This window comes from Notechis scutatus, chromosome 3 (assembly GCF_049901735.1).
Source record: "Notechis scutatus isolate UNSWTSFEM ecotype Mainland chromosome 3, rNotScu1.2, whole genome shotgun sequence".
Taxonomy (NCBI): Eukaryota; Metazoa; Chordata; class Lepidosauria; order Squamata; family Elapidae; genus Notechis; species Notechis scutatus.
In genome coordinates, this window is record NC_142011.1 from 101,098,530 (window position 1) to 101,117,661 (window position 19,132).

At 35.8% G+C, this 19,132-nt stretch overlaps 1 protein-coding gene across 3 annotated transcripts in view; it reads left to right on the forward strand.

Moving 5' to 3' along the window:
* The window catches only part of TPR (translocated promoter region, nuclear basket protein), a 59,878-nt gene that overhangs the window by 3,143 nt on the left and 37,603 nt on the right, over nt 1-19,132 (forward strand). For all 3 annotated transcript variants that reach the window (XM_026669282.2, XM_026669283.2, XM_087960842.1), the window contains exons 3-20: nt 119-192; nt 1,693-1,789; nt 4,443-4,546; nt 5,402-5,566; nt 5,801-5,893; nt 6,742-6,822; nt 7,080-7,167; nt 7,789-7,929; nt 8,818-8,909; nt 9,304-9,501; nt 10,741-10,848; nt 11,662-11,888; nt 12,490-12,653; nt 14,570-14,709; nt 14,815-14,963; nt 16,417-16,579; nt 17,728-17,862; nt 18,178-18,318. In XM_026669282.2, coding sequence (XP_026525067.1) covers nt 119-192; nt 1,693-1,789; nt 4,443-4,546; nt 5,402-5,566; nt 5,801-5,893; nt 6,742-6,822; nt 7,080-7,167; nt 7,789-7,929; nt 8,818-8,909; nt 9,304-9,501; nt 10,741-10,848; nt 11,662-11,888; nt 12,490-12,653; nt 14,570-14,709; nt 14,815-14,963; nt 16,417-16,579; nt 17,728-17,862; nt 18,178-18,318 — 2,360 coding nt within the window. The remainder of the gene's footprint in view (nt 1-118; nt 193-1,692; nt 1,790-4,442; nt 4,547-5,401; nt 5,567-5,800; nt 5,894-6,741; nt 6,823-7,079; nt 7,168-7,788; nt 7,930-8,817; nt 8,910-9,303; nt 9,502-10,740; nt 10,849-11,661; nt 11,889-12,489; nt 12,654-14,569; nt 14,710-14,814; nt 14,964-16,416; nt 16,580-17,727; nt 17,863-18,177; nt 18,319-19,132) is intronic.

Genomic DNA, 19,132 nt, shown 5'->3' on the forward strand with positions numbered 1-19,132 from the left:
TAGGTCTGAGTATTTATTCCTTGGGATAGGAAAGGATATTATTTGGTCATGGTATTGCTATTAAATGGTTTATTGTAATACAAAAATGAGAATGGCCTTCCTTTTGAACACTCTACAGATGAGCAATTGAAGAAGTTGACTGAGAAAAACAAGGAATTGGAAGTTACTCAAGATCACAATGTGGCCATACAGGTATGGATGCTGTCAGTTACACATGTGACAAGAAGCATTCAGAATTGTAATTTGTGCCTATTTTGTATTTTTTATCCTGTCTTTATTTTTTTTAAAATAACTAAAGGTAGTATGCATACTTAATACTCTTCCCTTCTCCTATTTTCCCCACAAGAACAAACCTGTGAGTTGGGCTTGGCCCAAAGTCTCTCAACTGATTTTCAAGCCTAAGGTGGGACTAGAACTTACAGTCTCCTGGTTTCTAATTTGGTGCACTAACTATTAAGTTAGACTGGCCCTATCCACTGAAAATTGGTAAAGACCAGAAAAAATTCAATGCAACTTATCCATCTTTTGATATTCTACATCCATACTATTTTTTCTTTTTCTTTCTTTTTTCTTTTGGTCACATATTTTTGGAATATTTCCACTTTTATATAATTGATAAATGGGTAACATACTCTTTTAAAATAAATAAATGAAACATTTTGCCACTTTCTCCAAAAGTTTTGCTCATCTACATATCTGATGAAATCAGTTTGGGATTATATTCTCATGTAATCAATTTTTCTGACTTTTTTTTTTTTAGCACAGTGCAGCCTTTTTGGGATTACTTTGCTATACATTCAAAAATATAACCAAACTATTTTCTGACTTTTTTAGCCCATGCAGCCAGCAAAAAATATGTACAGTATGAAGCTTGCACCATAATCATTGACTTCAGTTCATAAGACTATCACCTTTATTTTGTTATTTTACTAAAGCCACTTATAGTAGAAATAGAGCCTGATATACTCTCATATTACATAAGGATGGAGGCACTGTATTTGCAGGATCTTACTGCTGGATGAATCTCAGTGTGGTATTATATGTGATCTTAGATCTGGGACAATTCCTATAGCTGCTGATAGTTCTTCAAATAATGGGTTTGAGAGAATCGTTTGAAGAAATAGCCTTCAGCATTTTTAGTTAGACTAAGACACAACTATATTATGCATTTCTAGTGATCATTCTCAGATTCTCTACCTAAATTCTCATAATTATCAGACTAATATTGGAGAACATGAGCAATAATAATTAAGTTATTTTTTTGGAGAAACTAGCGCAGTATTGGCATCTCTTATACCTCTCTAGAATCGGACAGGACCTTGAATCTAGCCTGCTTAGTGCAGAAATTGCTAGAAGTGTCGGGCAGATGATTATTCAGCTTCTGCTTGAAGACCTTCACATGAAGGGAAGGCAAAGCGCGCCTTTCCTTCAGCCGGACTGGGGCGCGTGGCGCAACTTGCCTTTCCCTCAGCGGACTGGCGCTCCGGCATTTGATGTTGTAGTTGACTCCTGCCTCTGTGTCATCATCATAACAATTAAACCTTTCATGACAGTTTATTCAGTCAAGAATGGTTTCTAGATCTCAAATCTAAACCTAATTTCTGGGTTTTTCCCAGTCTTTTGGGTTTAGTCTGATTCTACCCTCAGAAGAAATGGAGAATGAATATATTCTTGTTTACTTTTTGTTTTTAGAATCAGCTCACCAGAGCAAAAGAAGAATTGGAAGCAGAGAAGACAGATTTAGTCCGAATGAGTGAAAGAAGAGCTCAAGAACTGGAACATTTAAATGGTAAAAGGCTGTGTTGTAAGGCCGTCTCAATCTTTAATTGACTTAAAAAGAACATAGAGCACGGAAATTAAACTGATAGTGGGAATTCTTAAAGTTGGTAACAGTTTTCTTTTTTGAGCTAAATGCTACAGAGAGTGAACTAAGAGTGAACTTGATGTTTACTGAAAATAATGTCAGGTGAAGTAATATTTATTTATTTATTTTAGAAAATTTATATTGCTGCCTACTTTGCCCATGACGACTTAAGGCAGCTTATATGAATATAAAAACATATAAAAATAATAAAAGAAAATAATAAAATAATAATAAAAAATAGCCCCCCCATCCCAGCAACAATACATATTCATGCAAACCATTTAATGGGCTTTGGGTTCCCCAAGTCTGCTGGCAGAACCGTGTCTTCATATGGAATGTTACTCATACTACCACCTTGAAATATGTCAAAATGTTTGCACAATAATAAAAATTACAGACAAAAATTCAAACAAAAGTACTATAAAACAATAAAAGAAGTTGTCCCAAAGGTGCTTCTTTTTTCAAGAGGCAACTGGACTTTCTGGGTTGTTTTTTTCTTTGAAGATGTTTTGTTCTCATCCAAGAAGCTTCTTCAGAGCTGAAGAAGCTTCTTGGATGAGAAGCAAAACGTCTTCAAAGGAAGAAAAAAGCCCAATTGCCTCTTGAAAAAAAGCACCTTTGGGACAAACATGACCTGGATGACTGAGAATCTCCATAAATAAAAGAAGTTATAAATATCAAGAATTGTGCACAGCTGCATAGAGAAAAGTATTGAAGTTCACATAATTGCTATTCAGTTAAGCATTTAGTATCAAAATTAGTTGGATTAAATATAATACCTTCCCTAGAAATATCTGGGCGCTTGTCAGCACCGAATAGGAGATTTGATTCCTCTTTTAAGCTGGCATGAAAATGAGTTAGTAGAGAGGTTTTTAAGTCAAATTGCCATACCAGTATAAATACAAGAGGCTGGTCAGAAACTACTTGATTCTTCCACAAATGGACAAAACCTCTTCTATGCGTGGATGGTATTAAATCTAGCAACGAATGGCAAAGAATGAGAGATTCAGCTGTCTCTTTTCATGGCTGCAGTTGTTATCAACAGTTTTACTGCTACAGGATGCTCTTATGGTATATTGCCATCCAGAAAGATGTCTCTGATAATAACCTGAAAGGATAGGTGCTACATAAATCCAAGGAGTTATTTCCTACCCACCCACCCACCCACCCCAAAATGGATGCTTTTTTGTGCCCAATTATTTCTGTCAAAAAAGAAGTAACATGTTTAGAATTGTTGTAGCATACAAATTCTGTAAATAAAATAAATACACTGGGAGTAAATCTTGAAAGTGAAACATTTTGGAGAGATGCAAGATGCCGTTCCTCTCTTTGTTATGCAGTTAACATAGAATTCTTACAGAGTCTATTGAAGAAAACACTCAAGAAGTTGTTTTGAGTGTTGAGGATGAGCACTATGAGGGAAAGTGATCAAAAGAGATTTTGCTTTGGAAGCCAGGGAGGGGAACAGATTATATCTTGGTGATTAAATTTCAGTGGATATGCATCTAACATGAAACTTGAAAGGAGGACAGTCAAAAATAAATATCACAAGCATCTTCCACCAGCTAGGCTTTCTAAAATTTTTAAAAATATATCTCCAAGCTGTTGGAAGTGTAAAGATGTATCAGGCACATTTTATCACATGTGGTGGACTTGCAATGCTGCAAAAAATATTGAAGACTGATTCGAACATGGATAGAACAAATGGTGGGAGAGTTTATTCCATTTAAACCAGATTTTTTTTTCCTAGGAATAATATCAGAAAAAATTAAGAAGGAAATAATGTATCTAATAGTACATGTATTGATGGCGGCTGGAATAATATATGCACAATACTGGAAAAATGAAATCTTACCTCCAGAAACAGAAATAATAAGAAAAATTATGGCATGTGCAGAATCAGATAGGTTAACTTTAGAAATAAAAGACAAAGGAGAGTAAATATTAAAAAACATGGAATAAATTTTATCAATGGTGATATAGCAGAAGAGAATGTCAAAATATTAGTAGTTATAATTAGATTAGTAATTAATATTTTAAATGAGATTATAAATGATGAAGTAGAATGTATATATGTATAACAAGGTTAAGTTGGATGTATTTCATTGTATTTTTATAATTAAAATTAATTTTTTTAAAAAAAAAGTCACAAAAGGTAACCAATAGACTATAAACTAGATCAGACTCAATTTAGGAAAGTTGATTTTTACATCGGTTGTGTTAGCTCAGGGGTAGGGAAACTTGCCTCTTTTATCACTTAATGGACTTCAACTCCCAGAATTCCTGAGTGAGCCATAAAAGGTTCCCCATCCCTGGCCTACTGATTTTTCAGTTGTGGGGAAAATCAATTTGTCCTGCATTTGTATATTAAACAGTCCCATTCAAGTCAAAAATTGATTTTCCCCACAACTGAAAAAACCAGTAGGCCAGGGATGGGGAACCTTTTATGGCTCACTCAGGAATTCTGGGAGTTGAATTCCATAAGTGATAAAAGAGGCAAGTTTCCCTATCCCTGTGTTAGCTCATTCTGGGCATTTTAACATCAGCTTGATACATCTTATTTGTATTCTTTTTGCAGAGGATGTTAAACGTCTGAATGAGAAACTTACAGCAACAAACACTGCAAAAATAGAGCTTCAGTTAAAACTGGATGAGCTTCAGACATCAGCCCTTTCTGTAAAAGTAAGTATTGGGAAGTTGTTAAAACATCCTTTGTTCAGATGTAGATGGAGGTTATCACAGATCTAACATCTTATTTCACTTATTCTTAAATGTTATAGATATCTATAAGCATCCTATAACTATTCTCTTACAATTGAAGTTATGAAATGTTATGTTCTGAGAAATTGAGCATTTTGTGACATTTCCCCCATTTTTAAAAAAACTTAATAGCAGTGATGTGATGATACATTTGAAATTTTGGCCCCTGTGTTTTTGCTTCTTTCCTTTTGATTTGATTTTTTAAGCAGGCACGTTAACATTTTCAGAAGCTTAAATTCCTGCTTTGCTTGTTCTTTTTGTATCCAGAATGCCCCCTGCATTCTGTGTGCCACTGAATCTCAGTAGAGAACAAAAGCTACAGAGTTGGGGTAGAAGTGCCAGCCAACTAGCATGACATGGATAGGCAAATTCAAAATTTTAAAAAATAGGTATATATTTTTTAATTATACCCAGCAGGATTGTGTTTGAGTAATTTGTTTTGAGTTATATACATACTTAAGAAAACTTTAAGCCTCATTGATACATTCATAAATAGCTCAAAGAATTATTTAACCATAGTTTACTGAATTAGTTAAGCACCAGACATATCATAACCTGGGTGAACCAAGTGCCATTGAGTTCAGTTGGACATCTTTCTGATAGTAACTACAAAATCCTATTAAGAAACTACATAGACTTGATTGATATGAAGTGCCCCTAAATCTATCTTGATAGAACGTGTGTTCTATGTTGTAGTATATCTTTGAGCAACTTCTTTAGCTTTTTGTAAAAGTGTGGAATAAATACATTTCATATATGTTAAAATTACATTTACAGCATCGTGAGCAGAGGTGGGAACAAGAAAAGGAACTATTACAGAATCAAAACACTTGGCTGAATACTGAACTGAAGGCAAAAACAGATGAGCTTTTGGCCCTTGTTCTAGAAAAAGGAGCTGAAATCTTGGACCTCAAATATGGCCTGGAGAACAAGAAAGAGGAGGTAGAGGAAATCAATTTTCAATCAATACCTATTACTATGGTAGACCAGGTGCTAGGCTCGTAGACACCTTTTAACATGCTTTTATGGTAGCAAAAGTAATCGAAGTCACAGTAATTGAAGTTGGAAATGTTTCTTGTACATAAAGTATTCTAATTCATTGTAACATTCTAGCCTTCCAACTTTGAAAAACCATATATCTAAGAATCATTCATATTTATCTTGTGTCATACCTAGGTTTCCAGACTGGAAGAACAAGTCACTGGACTGAAACAGTCTAATGGCAATCTACAAAAGCATGTGGAAGAACTTTTGGAAAAATTAAAAGAGGTATATATAATTGCTTTGCTTGAACTTTTCATGGCAACATTAAACCAAATTTTGAGACAGCTGTGATTCCATTCATAATTTTTCTAAAAAGCATCTTTTAAAGATCACCACTTTTTTTTCACAAGGAAGGATTTATATAGTCTCAGAGATGAAATGCTTTTAGTAGTTTCCTGTATTAACATATACATGTAGTCCTTGCTTACTGACCACTTGTTCAGAAACTGTTCGAAATTGACATCAGTGCTGAAAAAGGAGATTTAAGACCAGTCCTTGATGTCGCACCCACCACAACTACTCAAGTCACATGATTGCATTTTGGGCATTTGGCAGCTGGTGCACATTTACAACAGGTGCTGCATCCCCCCTGGTCTCTTGATTGCCATTTGTAACCTTCACAGCTGGCTTCCAACAAGCAAAGTCAGTGGGGAAGCCAGCGGGAAGTTGCAAGTTGTGATGATTCACTTAACAACCACAGCTTGAACTAACATAAGTTGGTGCAGCCATGGGATATTTCCCTTTATGACTATATTGCTTAGTGACAGAGTTGCCAGTCCCAGTGAGAACTGTTTGTATTTTGAAAAATGCAGTGAAATGTATGGCATATTTAGATCATATTTATCTAGGTATCATGGCATTTCAGAATACATGGAAGCAACAGTTGGTGGGAATTTAGTTGAAAACTAACACATGTTACTTGTGTTAAGGACTTTATCCTTTATTCCATTTTAAATTATTCAGGAATTTTAAACTATTGAATTGTTTTAGAAGTATAAGAATGTATTGGTTGTTTTATCTTTAATTGTTTCAAACTTTAGAGATAACTAAATATGTATGTTTATTTTTTTTAGGCAAAAGAGCAACAAGCTAGTATGGAAGAGAGATTCCACAATGAACTAAATGCCCATATCAAGTTATCTAATTTATACAAGGTATGATTTCATTATTTGTTCATGATTTCATCTTCTATATTTAGAAGAGGATATCCTGTGAGGCGGCATGGTGTCAGTTTGGAACAGCAAACTGGGGCCATGATTTTTATATTGTACAAATTCTACTTCATGTTTCTAGCAGTATCTTAACAAGTTTCTACCTGTGTCCACTTCCATGCTTTAACTTTTTAAGAACTGCACATTTTTCTTAGTAAATATGACTATCTCCTGGCTCAATTACAATACTTTGTATTTAGAATGCTGCAGATGACTTGGAAGCAAAGAGTAATGAGTTGACTCAGGCAGTGGAGGAGCTGCACAAACTTCTCAAAGAGGCTGGTGAAGGTAAGGGTTATATCATTGAATAATTTAGAATTTAGATTGAGGCTTTATCTCTTGTCCTTCCTGCTTTCTGCAAACTGCCAATTAACATTTGTTGAAAATCAAATTAGGCCTCAAGTTACTTTAAGTATGCCAAAGAAGGGCAGTATGAAATAAGTCACTTTATATGTTGCCAAAACATGGCTTGTCATAGTAGTTGTTACTGTCAAATGGCAATAAAGCAACGTTTTAAAAATCAGCATTGGCTTTAAGTCGAAAAAAAGTTTTCCAACTCTTCCCAAATCCTATTGACACACAAAAAAGCAAGACATAGCCACAAACATCATACAATTCCTTTTCCATTAACAAATGTTAGATATTTCATCTGTTCATCTTACTTTATATGTATTCTGTTTTTGGCATGTTCACTTTCAGAAGGTATTAGTTGTTTGCCTTGGGAAGAAGGGAAATACTGTTTGAGCAATACAAGTCCACTTTTTTTTTGTCTTTCTTCATCTCCAATAATAATGTGAAGTGAGCTACTAAAGTGGAAGTATCTGCCTTATTGTCATGAATCGCATGATCTTCCATAGAACATGCATTCTTTTGTCTCTTGCTGCCAATTTATTTTTCTCCTATTCTTAGCTAACAAAAAAACACAGGATCGTTTGGCTGAGATGGAGCAAGCAAAGGCTGCAGTTGAAAAAGAACTGAAAGAGAAGATTAGCAAGTTGGAGAAAGAACTGGACAATGCAAATGATCTGGTTTCGGCTACCAAGCGAAAAGGTCCAGTAACTTTTATGGAAGAGACAGTTTAAAATTTGGAGCACTCATCATTACTAATAATTGATTAGCTGATTTCATTGTAGTATCTATGATTGTAGCACTAAAATGAAATAGCCAAAAATGCTTTGAAAACAAATTGCTGTACTGTGTGTGAATTTTTTAATTATTGTCTTCCCCAGAATCACAAACTAGCTATAACAGGAGCATTTGTGAGCGATATCCATGGCCGTTTTTGTTTTTCATGTATAAACGAATTATCTCAATTTGTAGTTTGCAAGAATTATATTAATTTAAACAGTGCAGGTAAGCCTGACCTCTGAATAAGGCTATGCAAAGATCTGGATTTCAAAGGAAAGAGATGATTTGGACTACAATGAGCACAGACATACCTCACTAAATCAAATGCAATATCACTCTTTCCTCTTTGAATCAAGATTGCTGAATAGTTCTAATAAGTGGAATCGGCACAGTTTCCTAAATGCCTTCATTCAAACTATAGTTTAAGATAGTTTCATGAGGCGCCCTTGGCTTCTTTCTGGACATAGGTGCTCTTCTTTCCAACTTCTATTGTGCATGCAGGACAAGTTCAAAAGCTTTTAATTAATACAGCTTGTTATATTGTGTTGCCCAAGAGCTTCTAGTTAATGTCAACTATGGGTAAGCTTTTTGATACTCAAATACTTAAATGAATCCTCATTAAACCTAACCAGCATTTGGAATGAGAAAGGATTCATAAACCTTAAGCTCACTCCGTGTAGCTTGTGTTGTTTGGGATATCTGAGCACAGTTAATATGGTAAAAATATGTGAAAAAATATTGTTTAATTTGATTGCTTATTACATTATCGATCACCTTTTAAAAATGTGCTGTGATCTTAAACTTTTCCAGGAGCCATACTTTCAGAGGATGAGCTGGCAGCTATGTCGCCTACAGCTGCTGCTGTTGCAAAAGTGGTCAAGCCTGGTATGAAATTAACTGAGGTAGGAATTAAATGAATGATATTTGTATTATTTACAAATTCATGGATTTGATGGTAGCAACATTCACAAGAATAATGTTTAAACAGAAATTTCTTTTCAATGTCAGTAAGTAGTATTTGGGATTATCCTCATTCTGGCCACAATCCACATAGAAAAAGGAAGAATAGTGTTCTTTAATAAAAATATGTTCCTTACTAATATTTATAACTGGATTATAATTTACAGAAGTAGTTCTTAGATTCTTTCTCTCTGTGTATAGGCTATTAGGGAGGCTAGCAAGTCCAAATTGATTATATAGGATGGTTAAGCTCCTCAAACATATAACTGAATGTTACATTGAAAAGTTCTTTTTGGATAAAAACTTGAACAGAATTATTGCCTATTTTGACCACAGCTTTACAATGCCTACGTAGAAGCTCAGGATCAGTTGCTGTTGGAAAAATTAGAGAATAAAAGGATCAATAAATATTTGGATGAAATAGTGCAGGAAGTGGAAGCCAAGGCACCCATTCTGAAGCGTCAGCGAGAAGAATACGAACGCTCCCAAAAGGCTGTGGCGAGTCTTTCTGCTAAACTTGAGCAAGCTATGAAGGTCAGTCTAAAACTTAAGAGAACTTCAGATGCAAAATAAAGCAACCTTTGCGAAAGTGCTCTAGGAAGGATCCCACACTGTTTTCAAGCAATAAACTTCATTCTTCATTTGCCATTCATCAACTTCTGATTTCAGACCAAAATTTAATGGAGGATTTATAGTATGCATCCATTAAAAAAATGATAATGAAAAACAGATTTAGGGGATTAGACCTGTACTTTGTGATAAAGAGAACGTTGCTTTCAGTGGATGGAAACACGTCAGACTTCATGTAGAGGTTTCAGATTTAAAAGTTTCATAAATAAGTATATGCATACAGATACAAACGCTAACATTGTTCCTGACAAACTCACTTTTTGATCGTATATAGTTTGCTTATGTTTATCTAAACAAGCAATGTAGCTTATGGTATTACCACCCATCAAGTTTTGCTTTGTGTGATTTCAATGTTTGTGTGGCTCACTGCTTCATATTGTTTGAAGACGCCTTAAAATTCTTCTGTAATTACCATATTTTTCGCACTATAAGATGCTCCAGACTGTAAGACGCACAATTGCTTTAGAGGAGGAAAATAAGGGGGGGGAAATCTGCCCTTGCCTCCCAACATCCATCTGATATTCATCTGGCTAGCGTCCTTGCAGCAGTCTTATAGTCTGGAGCGTCTTATAGTGCGAAAAATATGGTAATTACAGAAGAATTTTAAGGAGTCTTCAAACAATATTAAGCAGTGAGCCACACAAACGTTGAAATCACACAAAGCAAAACTTGATGGGCCTCAGTGTTCCCCGGTTTTAATCTTAATCTAGCATTTACCTACGTTTATTTTTTCCCTTTTTTTCTCTTTCTAAAAAAGTCAGTTAAACCAGCAGTCCACAAGCTTTCCAGCTCTGGGGGCTGGCAACAGAGGAGGGAGGAGATGTTTTTACATGCACGCACACTGCTTATGCAAATGAAGCTTCGTGCAATCTCCAGTCGCTTCCGCGGCCCTGTTCCCAGTGGGCCATGAACCAGTACTGGGCCACAGATTGGGGTTGGAGACCTCTGAGTTAAACTGACGGCCAGGAATCTATTCATTACCACTGATAACAAACATATATGTTAAGATCACACGAACCATTATGAGTGATGAGCAATAATATAAATTATTTTTTTATTTTTCTTTATTTTTGGCAAATACTAAGATTTTTAAAAGCATTGAACAATTTTCAGTTTCAGTCATGCTTAATTTTTGGGTTACAGGAAATTCAGCGCTTACAAGAAGAGGCTGATAAAGCAAACAAGCATTCTTCTGTCTTTGAAAGAGATAACCAGAGGTTTGAAATTCAAGTCAAAGATCTTTCACAACAGGTTAGATTTTTAGACCATTTCTTGTTGAATCACATGACTTGAAAATACAAGTGGTCCTTAACTTAATTGAAATTATAACAGTACACCTGTATCTAAATAAATGTTTATCGTGAAATTAGAGTATCTGTAAACCCCTCATACAGTAGTAATGGGAACTGTTGAGCTTTTTAATACAAGCTTTGTATATAGCTTACTCTCTGTTCTCCCCTGCAGATGCCTTGTTAAAATAGACTTCCTATATTGCATATGAGGAGAGTGAAACATATAGATGAATCGCTTGACTAAGCCAACTTGCCAATGGAACAGAGTTCATCTAATACTTAACAAAAGAGGCTTAGAAACCAGAAAGTAGACATAGAAAGAGAACGAAACTAGGAATAAAGAATCTATCCTGTTTGCTCTTATAATTTGGTTCCTGACCTAAAGGAAAAATAACTGAAATAGTAAGATATCTGGGTATTCTAACTCAAGGTTGGATAACCTATGGGCCATGTATAACTTTTAGGCCTCTCATTATACTTCAACATCTAGAAATCCCATTGTCAAAATTTTGATAGCAAAAATGACTGAATGTTGGTATGATTTTGACCTGTTTGGAGATGGTTTTAAGGATGCTTGTCACAACCACCAAAAAAGAATGGAAGGTAGTTAGGATTTAATTACACTAACTAAATGTTCTTGAAACTTGAGTAATTGTGGAAATAGATTTGTGTGATAACAGATGATACCCTGTAAATTTGAAAGAATGGGGGATATGTATTTGATGAAAGATAAGAGTTCTATAGCATGAATAAACTATTTTCCTGTTCGAAGATAAGGGTATTATTGATGGAGCTTGAAGAAGCCCGAGGTAATCATGTCATCCGTGATGAAGAAGTCAGTTCTGCAGACATCAGCAGCTCTTCTGAAGTCATCAGTCAGCGCCTGGTTTCCTACAGAAACATTGAGGAACTTCAGCAGCAAAATCAACGTCTCTTAGTAGCACTTCGAGAGCTGGGAGAGGCAAAGGAGAAAGAAGAACAAGAAACCACTTCTACTAAGTATGTTCAAGGTTTGGCAATGAATTTGGAACACCAGGAGTTGGTGTCTAGAATCAAAGTTCTATTAACATTGACATTGGGGTTCAAGTAAAAAATCATTTTATAAGAGCTGCCTAAATTAATAATGGTAAAATTTAGAATACATGGGACTAACCAAGTTTTCATGATTTCTCCCACTGTAAAAAAGGAAGCTTCATCATAAGTCTTATATGTTTTCAGTAACTTCTATACTTCCTTTATCTTTTTTTTTTTTTTAGGAGAATGGGGCTAGTCTTGGTTGCTTTGTCAGATCAAGCTTCAGATGCATACTTACTGATTACTTCTTGTATAATAGCTGCAAACTTTTACTTTTAGTCAAATTTCACAAAGAAATATGAACAGAAATAAAAATATGTTTGTTGAATATTTTCTCAGAAACACCATTCTGTTCCTTTTATAAGCAAAAATCACAAGATACTAGAGGAGATAGTTCATATGTCTGCTTTAAATTTTAGTGCAATTTTATTCCTATTTTTTTTAGTCATTCCTCCATTTTGGCACCATAATTTCTATATTTTAACATAAATATTTTAACATAAATAATCTTTTCTTGCCATGACAGGATTTCTGAGCTCCAGAATCAACTTGAAGAAGCTATTACTGAGCTTGAAAAGCTGCGCGAGGCACGCCGCCATCAAATGCAACTTGTAGATTCCATAGTTCGTCAGCGTGACATGTATCGGATTTTGCTGGCCCAAACTACTGGAGTTGCAATTCCATTGCAAGGTAAGAATTGGGCAAGGATGCAGGAATTCTTTTATTGATTTTTTTTTTGAACACATCATTGTTTTGGGGAAATTCTGTCCAGTCTTTTCATCATTAAAAGTAGTCACAATGTAGGTTTGCGCCATCTTTAGCCTTACAGAATAGAGGTGCATTGGGCTAGTGCAGTGACGGCGAACCTTTTTGTTGTGGTGTGCCGGGCCTGTTTTTCGGCCTCCAAAGGCTGCAGAGGCTTCACTTGAGCCCCTGGGAGGGCAAAAATGGCCTCCCCTGGGCTCCAGAGGCCCTCCAGAGGCTGAAAATGGGCACTTCCGGTATTTCCGGAAGGCCCGTTTTTCGGCCTTCCAAGGCTGCAGAGGTTTCCCTCAAACGGGCTGAAAATCAGCTGGGAGGCGCGTGCGTGCGCAGTGCATGTAAGTTTGGCTGTGGCTCGCATGCCCGCACCTGTGGCACACATACCATAGATTAGATTCGCCATCATGGGCCTAGTAAGATGCTGGGCTTGTCGACCAGAAGGTAGGCAATTCAAGACCCAACCACTATGTGATGGGGTAATTTCCCATTCTTGTCCCAGTTACTAGCAGTTTGAAAGCATACAAATGAAAGTAGATAAATAGGTACCAGTTCGGTGGGAAGGTAACAACGTTTCCTGTGCCTCAGTATATAGTCATGGTGGCCACATGACCATGGAAGTGTCTTCAGACAATGCTGGCTCAGCTAGGAAACAGACAAGAACACCACTCCCTAGCATCAGACATGACTGGACAGGGAAACATTTATCTTTTTTGTTTACCCTTACAGAAATAAAATAATAGAAATAATTGTTTATTTTTTAATTTGCTTTCATTACCAGTCTTATTCTGAGAATTCTTAGAACTACAGTGCAAAAGATAATGAAGAAAAGCTGATCTAACATTTTAGACTTATTCTTGTTTCCTCGTTTTTATGGCGTTATTTTTATAAGGGATTTTTTTTTACATGTTTGCATGAAAACATGAACGATGGATAACAGACTTTGGGCTTTGATTTTAAACAAGCAGACATACTTTGTCTTGTATTTTTTTTATTTGTTTAATGTTATTTTTATTTGTTTATTGTTGAAGCTGTTATACAGTGCTAAGTGCTAGAATCTAACTAATCTTGGAAAACGAAGCAGGTCTAACCTAATTAGCACATGGATGGGAATCACCAGGAAATAACAAACTAGACTGGAAGGTCAAATACCATAAGAAGGCAAAGGCAAATTGTTTCTGGGTTTTTGCCAAGAAAATTACATAACTATGTCTATCAAGTCACCAGAAGTCAAGCTGAACTCTAGGAAGCATTTCCTTTTTATTCTGTTGCATATTGTCAAGGGTGATAATTTCATCAAACTATGGAACAGGTTGAATTTAGTGTTTCTAGCTCTGACTGTCAGAGCCAGTGAATATGTCACTACAGATAACGTTTATGTAGAGGGGCACAAGTTCATCAGATATTGCTACCAAACGTATTTTAAATGTGACAGAAGGGCTAAACTATGAAATACATGAATAGAGACGAACTGCATTAATTATATTTGATTCTCATTACATTTAGATATAAATACATGAGTCAAGGTTTGTTTTTTGTCTTGGCCTCAACCACTTTTTTTTTTAAATTGATGGTAGCATGCCTATTGCCAACTAAAATATTTTGGAAGCTCGTGATCTGATATTTTGGAAGTCTGTTAACCTTGTGTGAAGATGACAGCGTACTCAAGTGGTTTGATTGTTAGTTTAAAACAAGGGATCTTGGGTTCAGTTCTTCAGCCAATTATAAATCTCTTTAGATCCCCTTGCGTTAGGATTTCCTGACTTCAGTGGGATGTTGTGAGTTCAGGACACTAAACTCAGTACAATCTCCATGGATTCCAAATGTTCTTTTTTGATATAATTCAGCTTCAAGTATCTTGCCTGAGGAACTCTCTCTGACATCAACCCCTAAGCGCCTGTCAGGTTCCTTCCCAGCTTCAACTCCAACTTCAGTCCCAGTGATCGAGTCAACTGAAGCAGCAGAAGCAAAAGCTGCTCTTAAACAGGTATGAGTTTTGCCTTTCACACCCTCACAAAATCAAATATATTTTTCTTCTGTTTAACCTTTCGTTTACCTCTATATGGTTTTGTTTATTCCACACACTCCACAGCTACAGGAATTTTTTGAGAACTATAAGAAAGAAAAAGCAGAGAATGACAAGCTGCTGAATGAACAAAATGAGAAGCTTCAAGAACAGGTTACTGACTTGAAGTCACAGAATACAAAGATTTCTACCCAACTTGAATTTGCCTCTAAGCGGTAAGCCAAAATCAGGAGCACTACTTAAAAGAAATCCCTTCACAATTGATTTAGCATGTTTCGCTACTAATAAGAAAATTCAAGTCACAATTTGCATATTTCTTGGGTAAAATGTTTGAAAATTATGCATTTGGTCAGCATAACATCAATAGCACTAGCAATAGCAGTTGCACTTAGACTTATATACCGCTTCACAGTGCTTTACAGCTCTCTAAGTGGCTTACAGAGTCAACATATTGACCCCAACAATTTGGGTCCTCAATTTGACGACCTCAGAAGGATGGAAGGCTGAGTCAACCATGAGCCCCATCAGAATCAAACTCCAGGCTGTGGGCAATACTAACCACTGCCCCACCAAAGCATCATCTAAATTTTGGAACTGAGAATGCTATATGATTGGTTTTTGTTGTTTTCCCTTCCCGCTCTATTTTCTTTTTGGCTATACTTAAACCTATGTGTTGGTGATCATGATTAATTTCAAGCTACTGTTTTCAACATGAGATTGTGTTTAACACATATGGATACACTGTGCCGAGTGAAAGGCCGAGACTCATGGGGAATAAATGTGTATTTTCTGTCTTCCCTCATGGAGAGAATAATTTGTTCTTTTTGGGTAGAAATGGGAAAAGCTGAAAATTTTTCATTTATAGAATAGAATGCAGTTCTCGATAATGTCTGTTTCACTTTAGTTATCAAATTGCTTTTATTTGATTTTTGTTTTCATACATTACCAAATTACCGTAGGTGGTTCCCATATCACAGATATAATTCTGAAATAATTACTTAATACTGGGGAAAATGTTCAAGAATTTAGGATATTGCTTGTATCTGTCTGAATAGGTCATTTCTTAATTCAGAGTGGCAGGCTACCTTTAAGTATTCTCAAACATTAAATTGACCCTCATTCAAAATATTTTAACAAAGTTGGGATTGTGTGTGTGTGTGCGCGTGCGCGCGTACATGGCAGATTATCCACTTAAAAAAGATAACCTTGGGTTATCTGAATGAACCTGGAAATTCTGCAATGGGTTCATGGTTGAACCCATGTAGATGTTCCTCTACAGAAAGGGAAAAAATGGAAGAAGGATTTATTTCTTTTATATATACTTTATAAATAATTTAATAATTTTAATAATAAAAGTACTCTGCTACTACTAGAATGGTTGAAACATGAATAGAAAACATTCCCCATTATAACATATTTAAATAATTAAAATGGGGTATTTATTATTTATTTACTTATATAAAATTTATAGGCTGCCCATGTGACCTCAAAGTAACTTATTTCTTCACTTCATGCTAATATAACTACTTCAAAATCTTCCCAAAATTTTATTTCCCTTGTTTGCTCCCTGTACATTTTAATAGGACTTTTTTGTTCTCATTTTCCTCTCTGCTTTCATTACATCAATTTCAATGGAATAAAACCTTTCTGGTTTTCCTCCTGGTGAAGTTATGAGATGTTGCAAGATAACGTAGAGGGATATCGGCGAGAGATCACATCACTACATGAGAAAATTCAGAAGCTGTCAACAACTACTCAAAAGCAAGAACAGATTATCAACACAATGACTCAAGAATTAAGAGGAGCCAATGAAAAATTAAATGTTGCAGAGGTGATTGCTACTGGTTATTTTTTACAGTATTGTTCATTTTTTAATGACAAAGACTTCTTATAAGCCTCTTTTAGCTTAATCCCAATTTGGGATCTTCCAGAATTTTTTTATTTTGGCTGTGGAGGATTCTGAGGATTGAAATACGGTTTTTCTGTAGCAGACTTAATTGGATGAACCATCCAACTAATATCTGTGGCTCAGGGTGGAACTGTGGAATTCCTGGTGCTCTCTCAGCTTGCTTGCTTGCAGTGATGTTGCTGTTGTGATCAATAAGTAGGATGCAGTGCATAAATAGACATTCGGCCCAAGAGGCCCAGTTCTAAATCTTTTAGCCATGAAAAGACTTAAGGATATCTTAACGAGCAACTTACACATATACAAGCTTAGGCTTATTGCTGTCATATAAGGTTTGTTTGTACTTGTTGCAGATACTCTCAAGGGTTCATTGTAATTGTCCCAAATGTTGTGGAGGGAACTCTTCCGAGCCAAAAGCCTTAACTTTTTTCTTTCCTTTTAAATAGACCTTTAAATAAACCTTATAACTCTTGAACATGCATTAAAAACAGATCACTTTTAATTATTCTAACTATTTTAATATTTTAAGTAATTTGTACGGTTGCAGGTTTTCTGCAAAATAGCTTAAGGGTAAACAATATATAGTTTTAAAAGTAAGGGTAATACATAAGCCAAATTGAATTTGGAAGGAATGTGAGATAAGTATACTAGCATAATAAAATAAACTCATGATCTTTCATGAAACTGACATTCTTTGGAATACTAGCTTGTTTATACTGATATATGCTGATACATCCCGGTTTGTTCCTACTTAGCTCTTTCTGGTGTTTCTGTAAGTCTGACATTGAGAGAAAACAAGATAAGTTTCTTTAAAAAAAGAGACAAAGTATTGAGTGGAAGGAGTATAGTAATTTCATATGATGCCCATATCCATTCTAGAATCAGAGTGTTATTTTCTTCTACAGAATTGCTTCTTGCCATATATCCCCAAAATTAGAAAAAAAAGAGCAAAACTTATCATGAGTTGATTAATTTACTTTAACACGATGTATTCAAATGTTGACATTGAATTTGGATTTAAAATACTATGTGAATTGAATTAATTAATGCAAACTGAAATATCTCTTCCTAAGGTGAGAGCAGAGAATTTGAAAAAAGAAAAAGATATTTTAAAAATGGTTGAAATTCGTTTGACTCAGCAAAAAGAATCTTTAATAGCGGAACATAGAGGACAAAATCTGCTCCTTACTAATCTGCAATCTATTCAGGTATGTTCAGTTGTATTGCATTGATTTTTCTCTCTTTATTCTCCTTAAAAAGTGTTTCTCAACCTGGGCGACATTTAAGTCATTGGGAGTTCACATCCCAGAGCTCCAGAAGTTTAAAGCCACACATTTTAAAGTTGCTGAGATAGAGGAAACACTTCTCCACAATATGTAACGATATAAACCAAAAACGTTCTGAAGCATCATTAAGTTCCAGCTGCTACAGATCTGTAATGCTGTTATTGGTTATATTTGGTAAATAAATATGAGCAAGATTTGACAGAAAGACTGCATAGCAAAATGTATTTTATTTACCAGGTAATTTTGGAAAAGGGAGAGACAGAAACTCGACAGAGGCTCAATAATCAAATAGAGAAGTTGGAAAGAGAAATAGCCCAGCAGAAGAAAAAACTGGAAAATGAGGTGGAGCAAAGACACACACTTTCCAAAAATCAGGACGTAAGTATTAGAAACTGAAGAAATTAGATGCTCAGATGACTTTCTGTGATGACCCGGGGCATGGCACAAAGGCAACACAGTCACATAAGTAAGAAGAGTCCCTTTAATACCTCTAACTTTGCCCCCAATGTCCAGGTTACCTTCAGCTGGAGAAAAAAAAAAACACTCCCAAGAACAGTCTTTAAGTGGAGGAAATTCAGTCCGAAAACAAAGTACATACAAACTGTAAATAAAAATCCACACAAGCCACACTGCAGCAATTAATTTGACAGGGCAGGATAAGGAATTGCAGACTTGTAAGGCCAACAAAACACACACAGTTGGGAAGATGCCAGGAACCCAGATAAGCCTCGACAATAACAGATAATTCACAATTTGCTTCCAACAAGTTGCTATACACAGCTTTCCTTTTTAAACACTGTGTTCCCAGCTGCAGCTAATGAAGGGAATCAGCGCCCTTTCCTCCCCCGTAAGCCATGCAACTTACGGTGCTCCCTTATCTGTTCCTCCATGCGTGCCCTAGGATGAAGAGGGAGTGGCCTGGGTCTTCCTCCAAATTCCCTCTGCCTTGCTCTACCTCCCCTGCTCTGCCCAGCCAGACTTTGCCCTTTCCCAGTGTCTTCCACAGTCAACGGAGCCACACTCCCACTCCCTGTCAGCTGCTTGGCCTCCCCCTCAGAATCAGATTCCGACAGGGACATGACACTTCCTAAGTAATCATTTTTAATAGGAAGACATCTTGCCATTTGTAATTCAAGATATTATATCCTTATTTGGAAATTTATTTAAGCTCTGGAGAACCAGTTTAGTATCT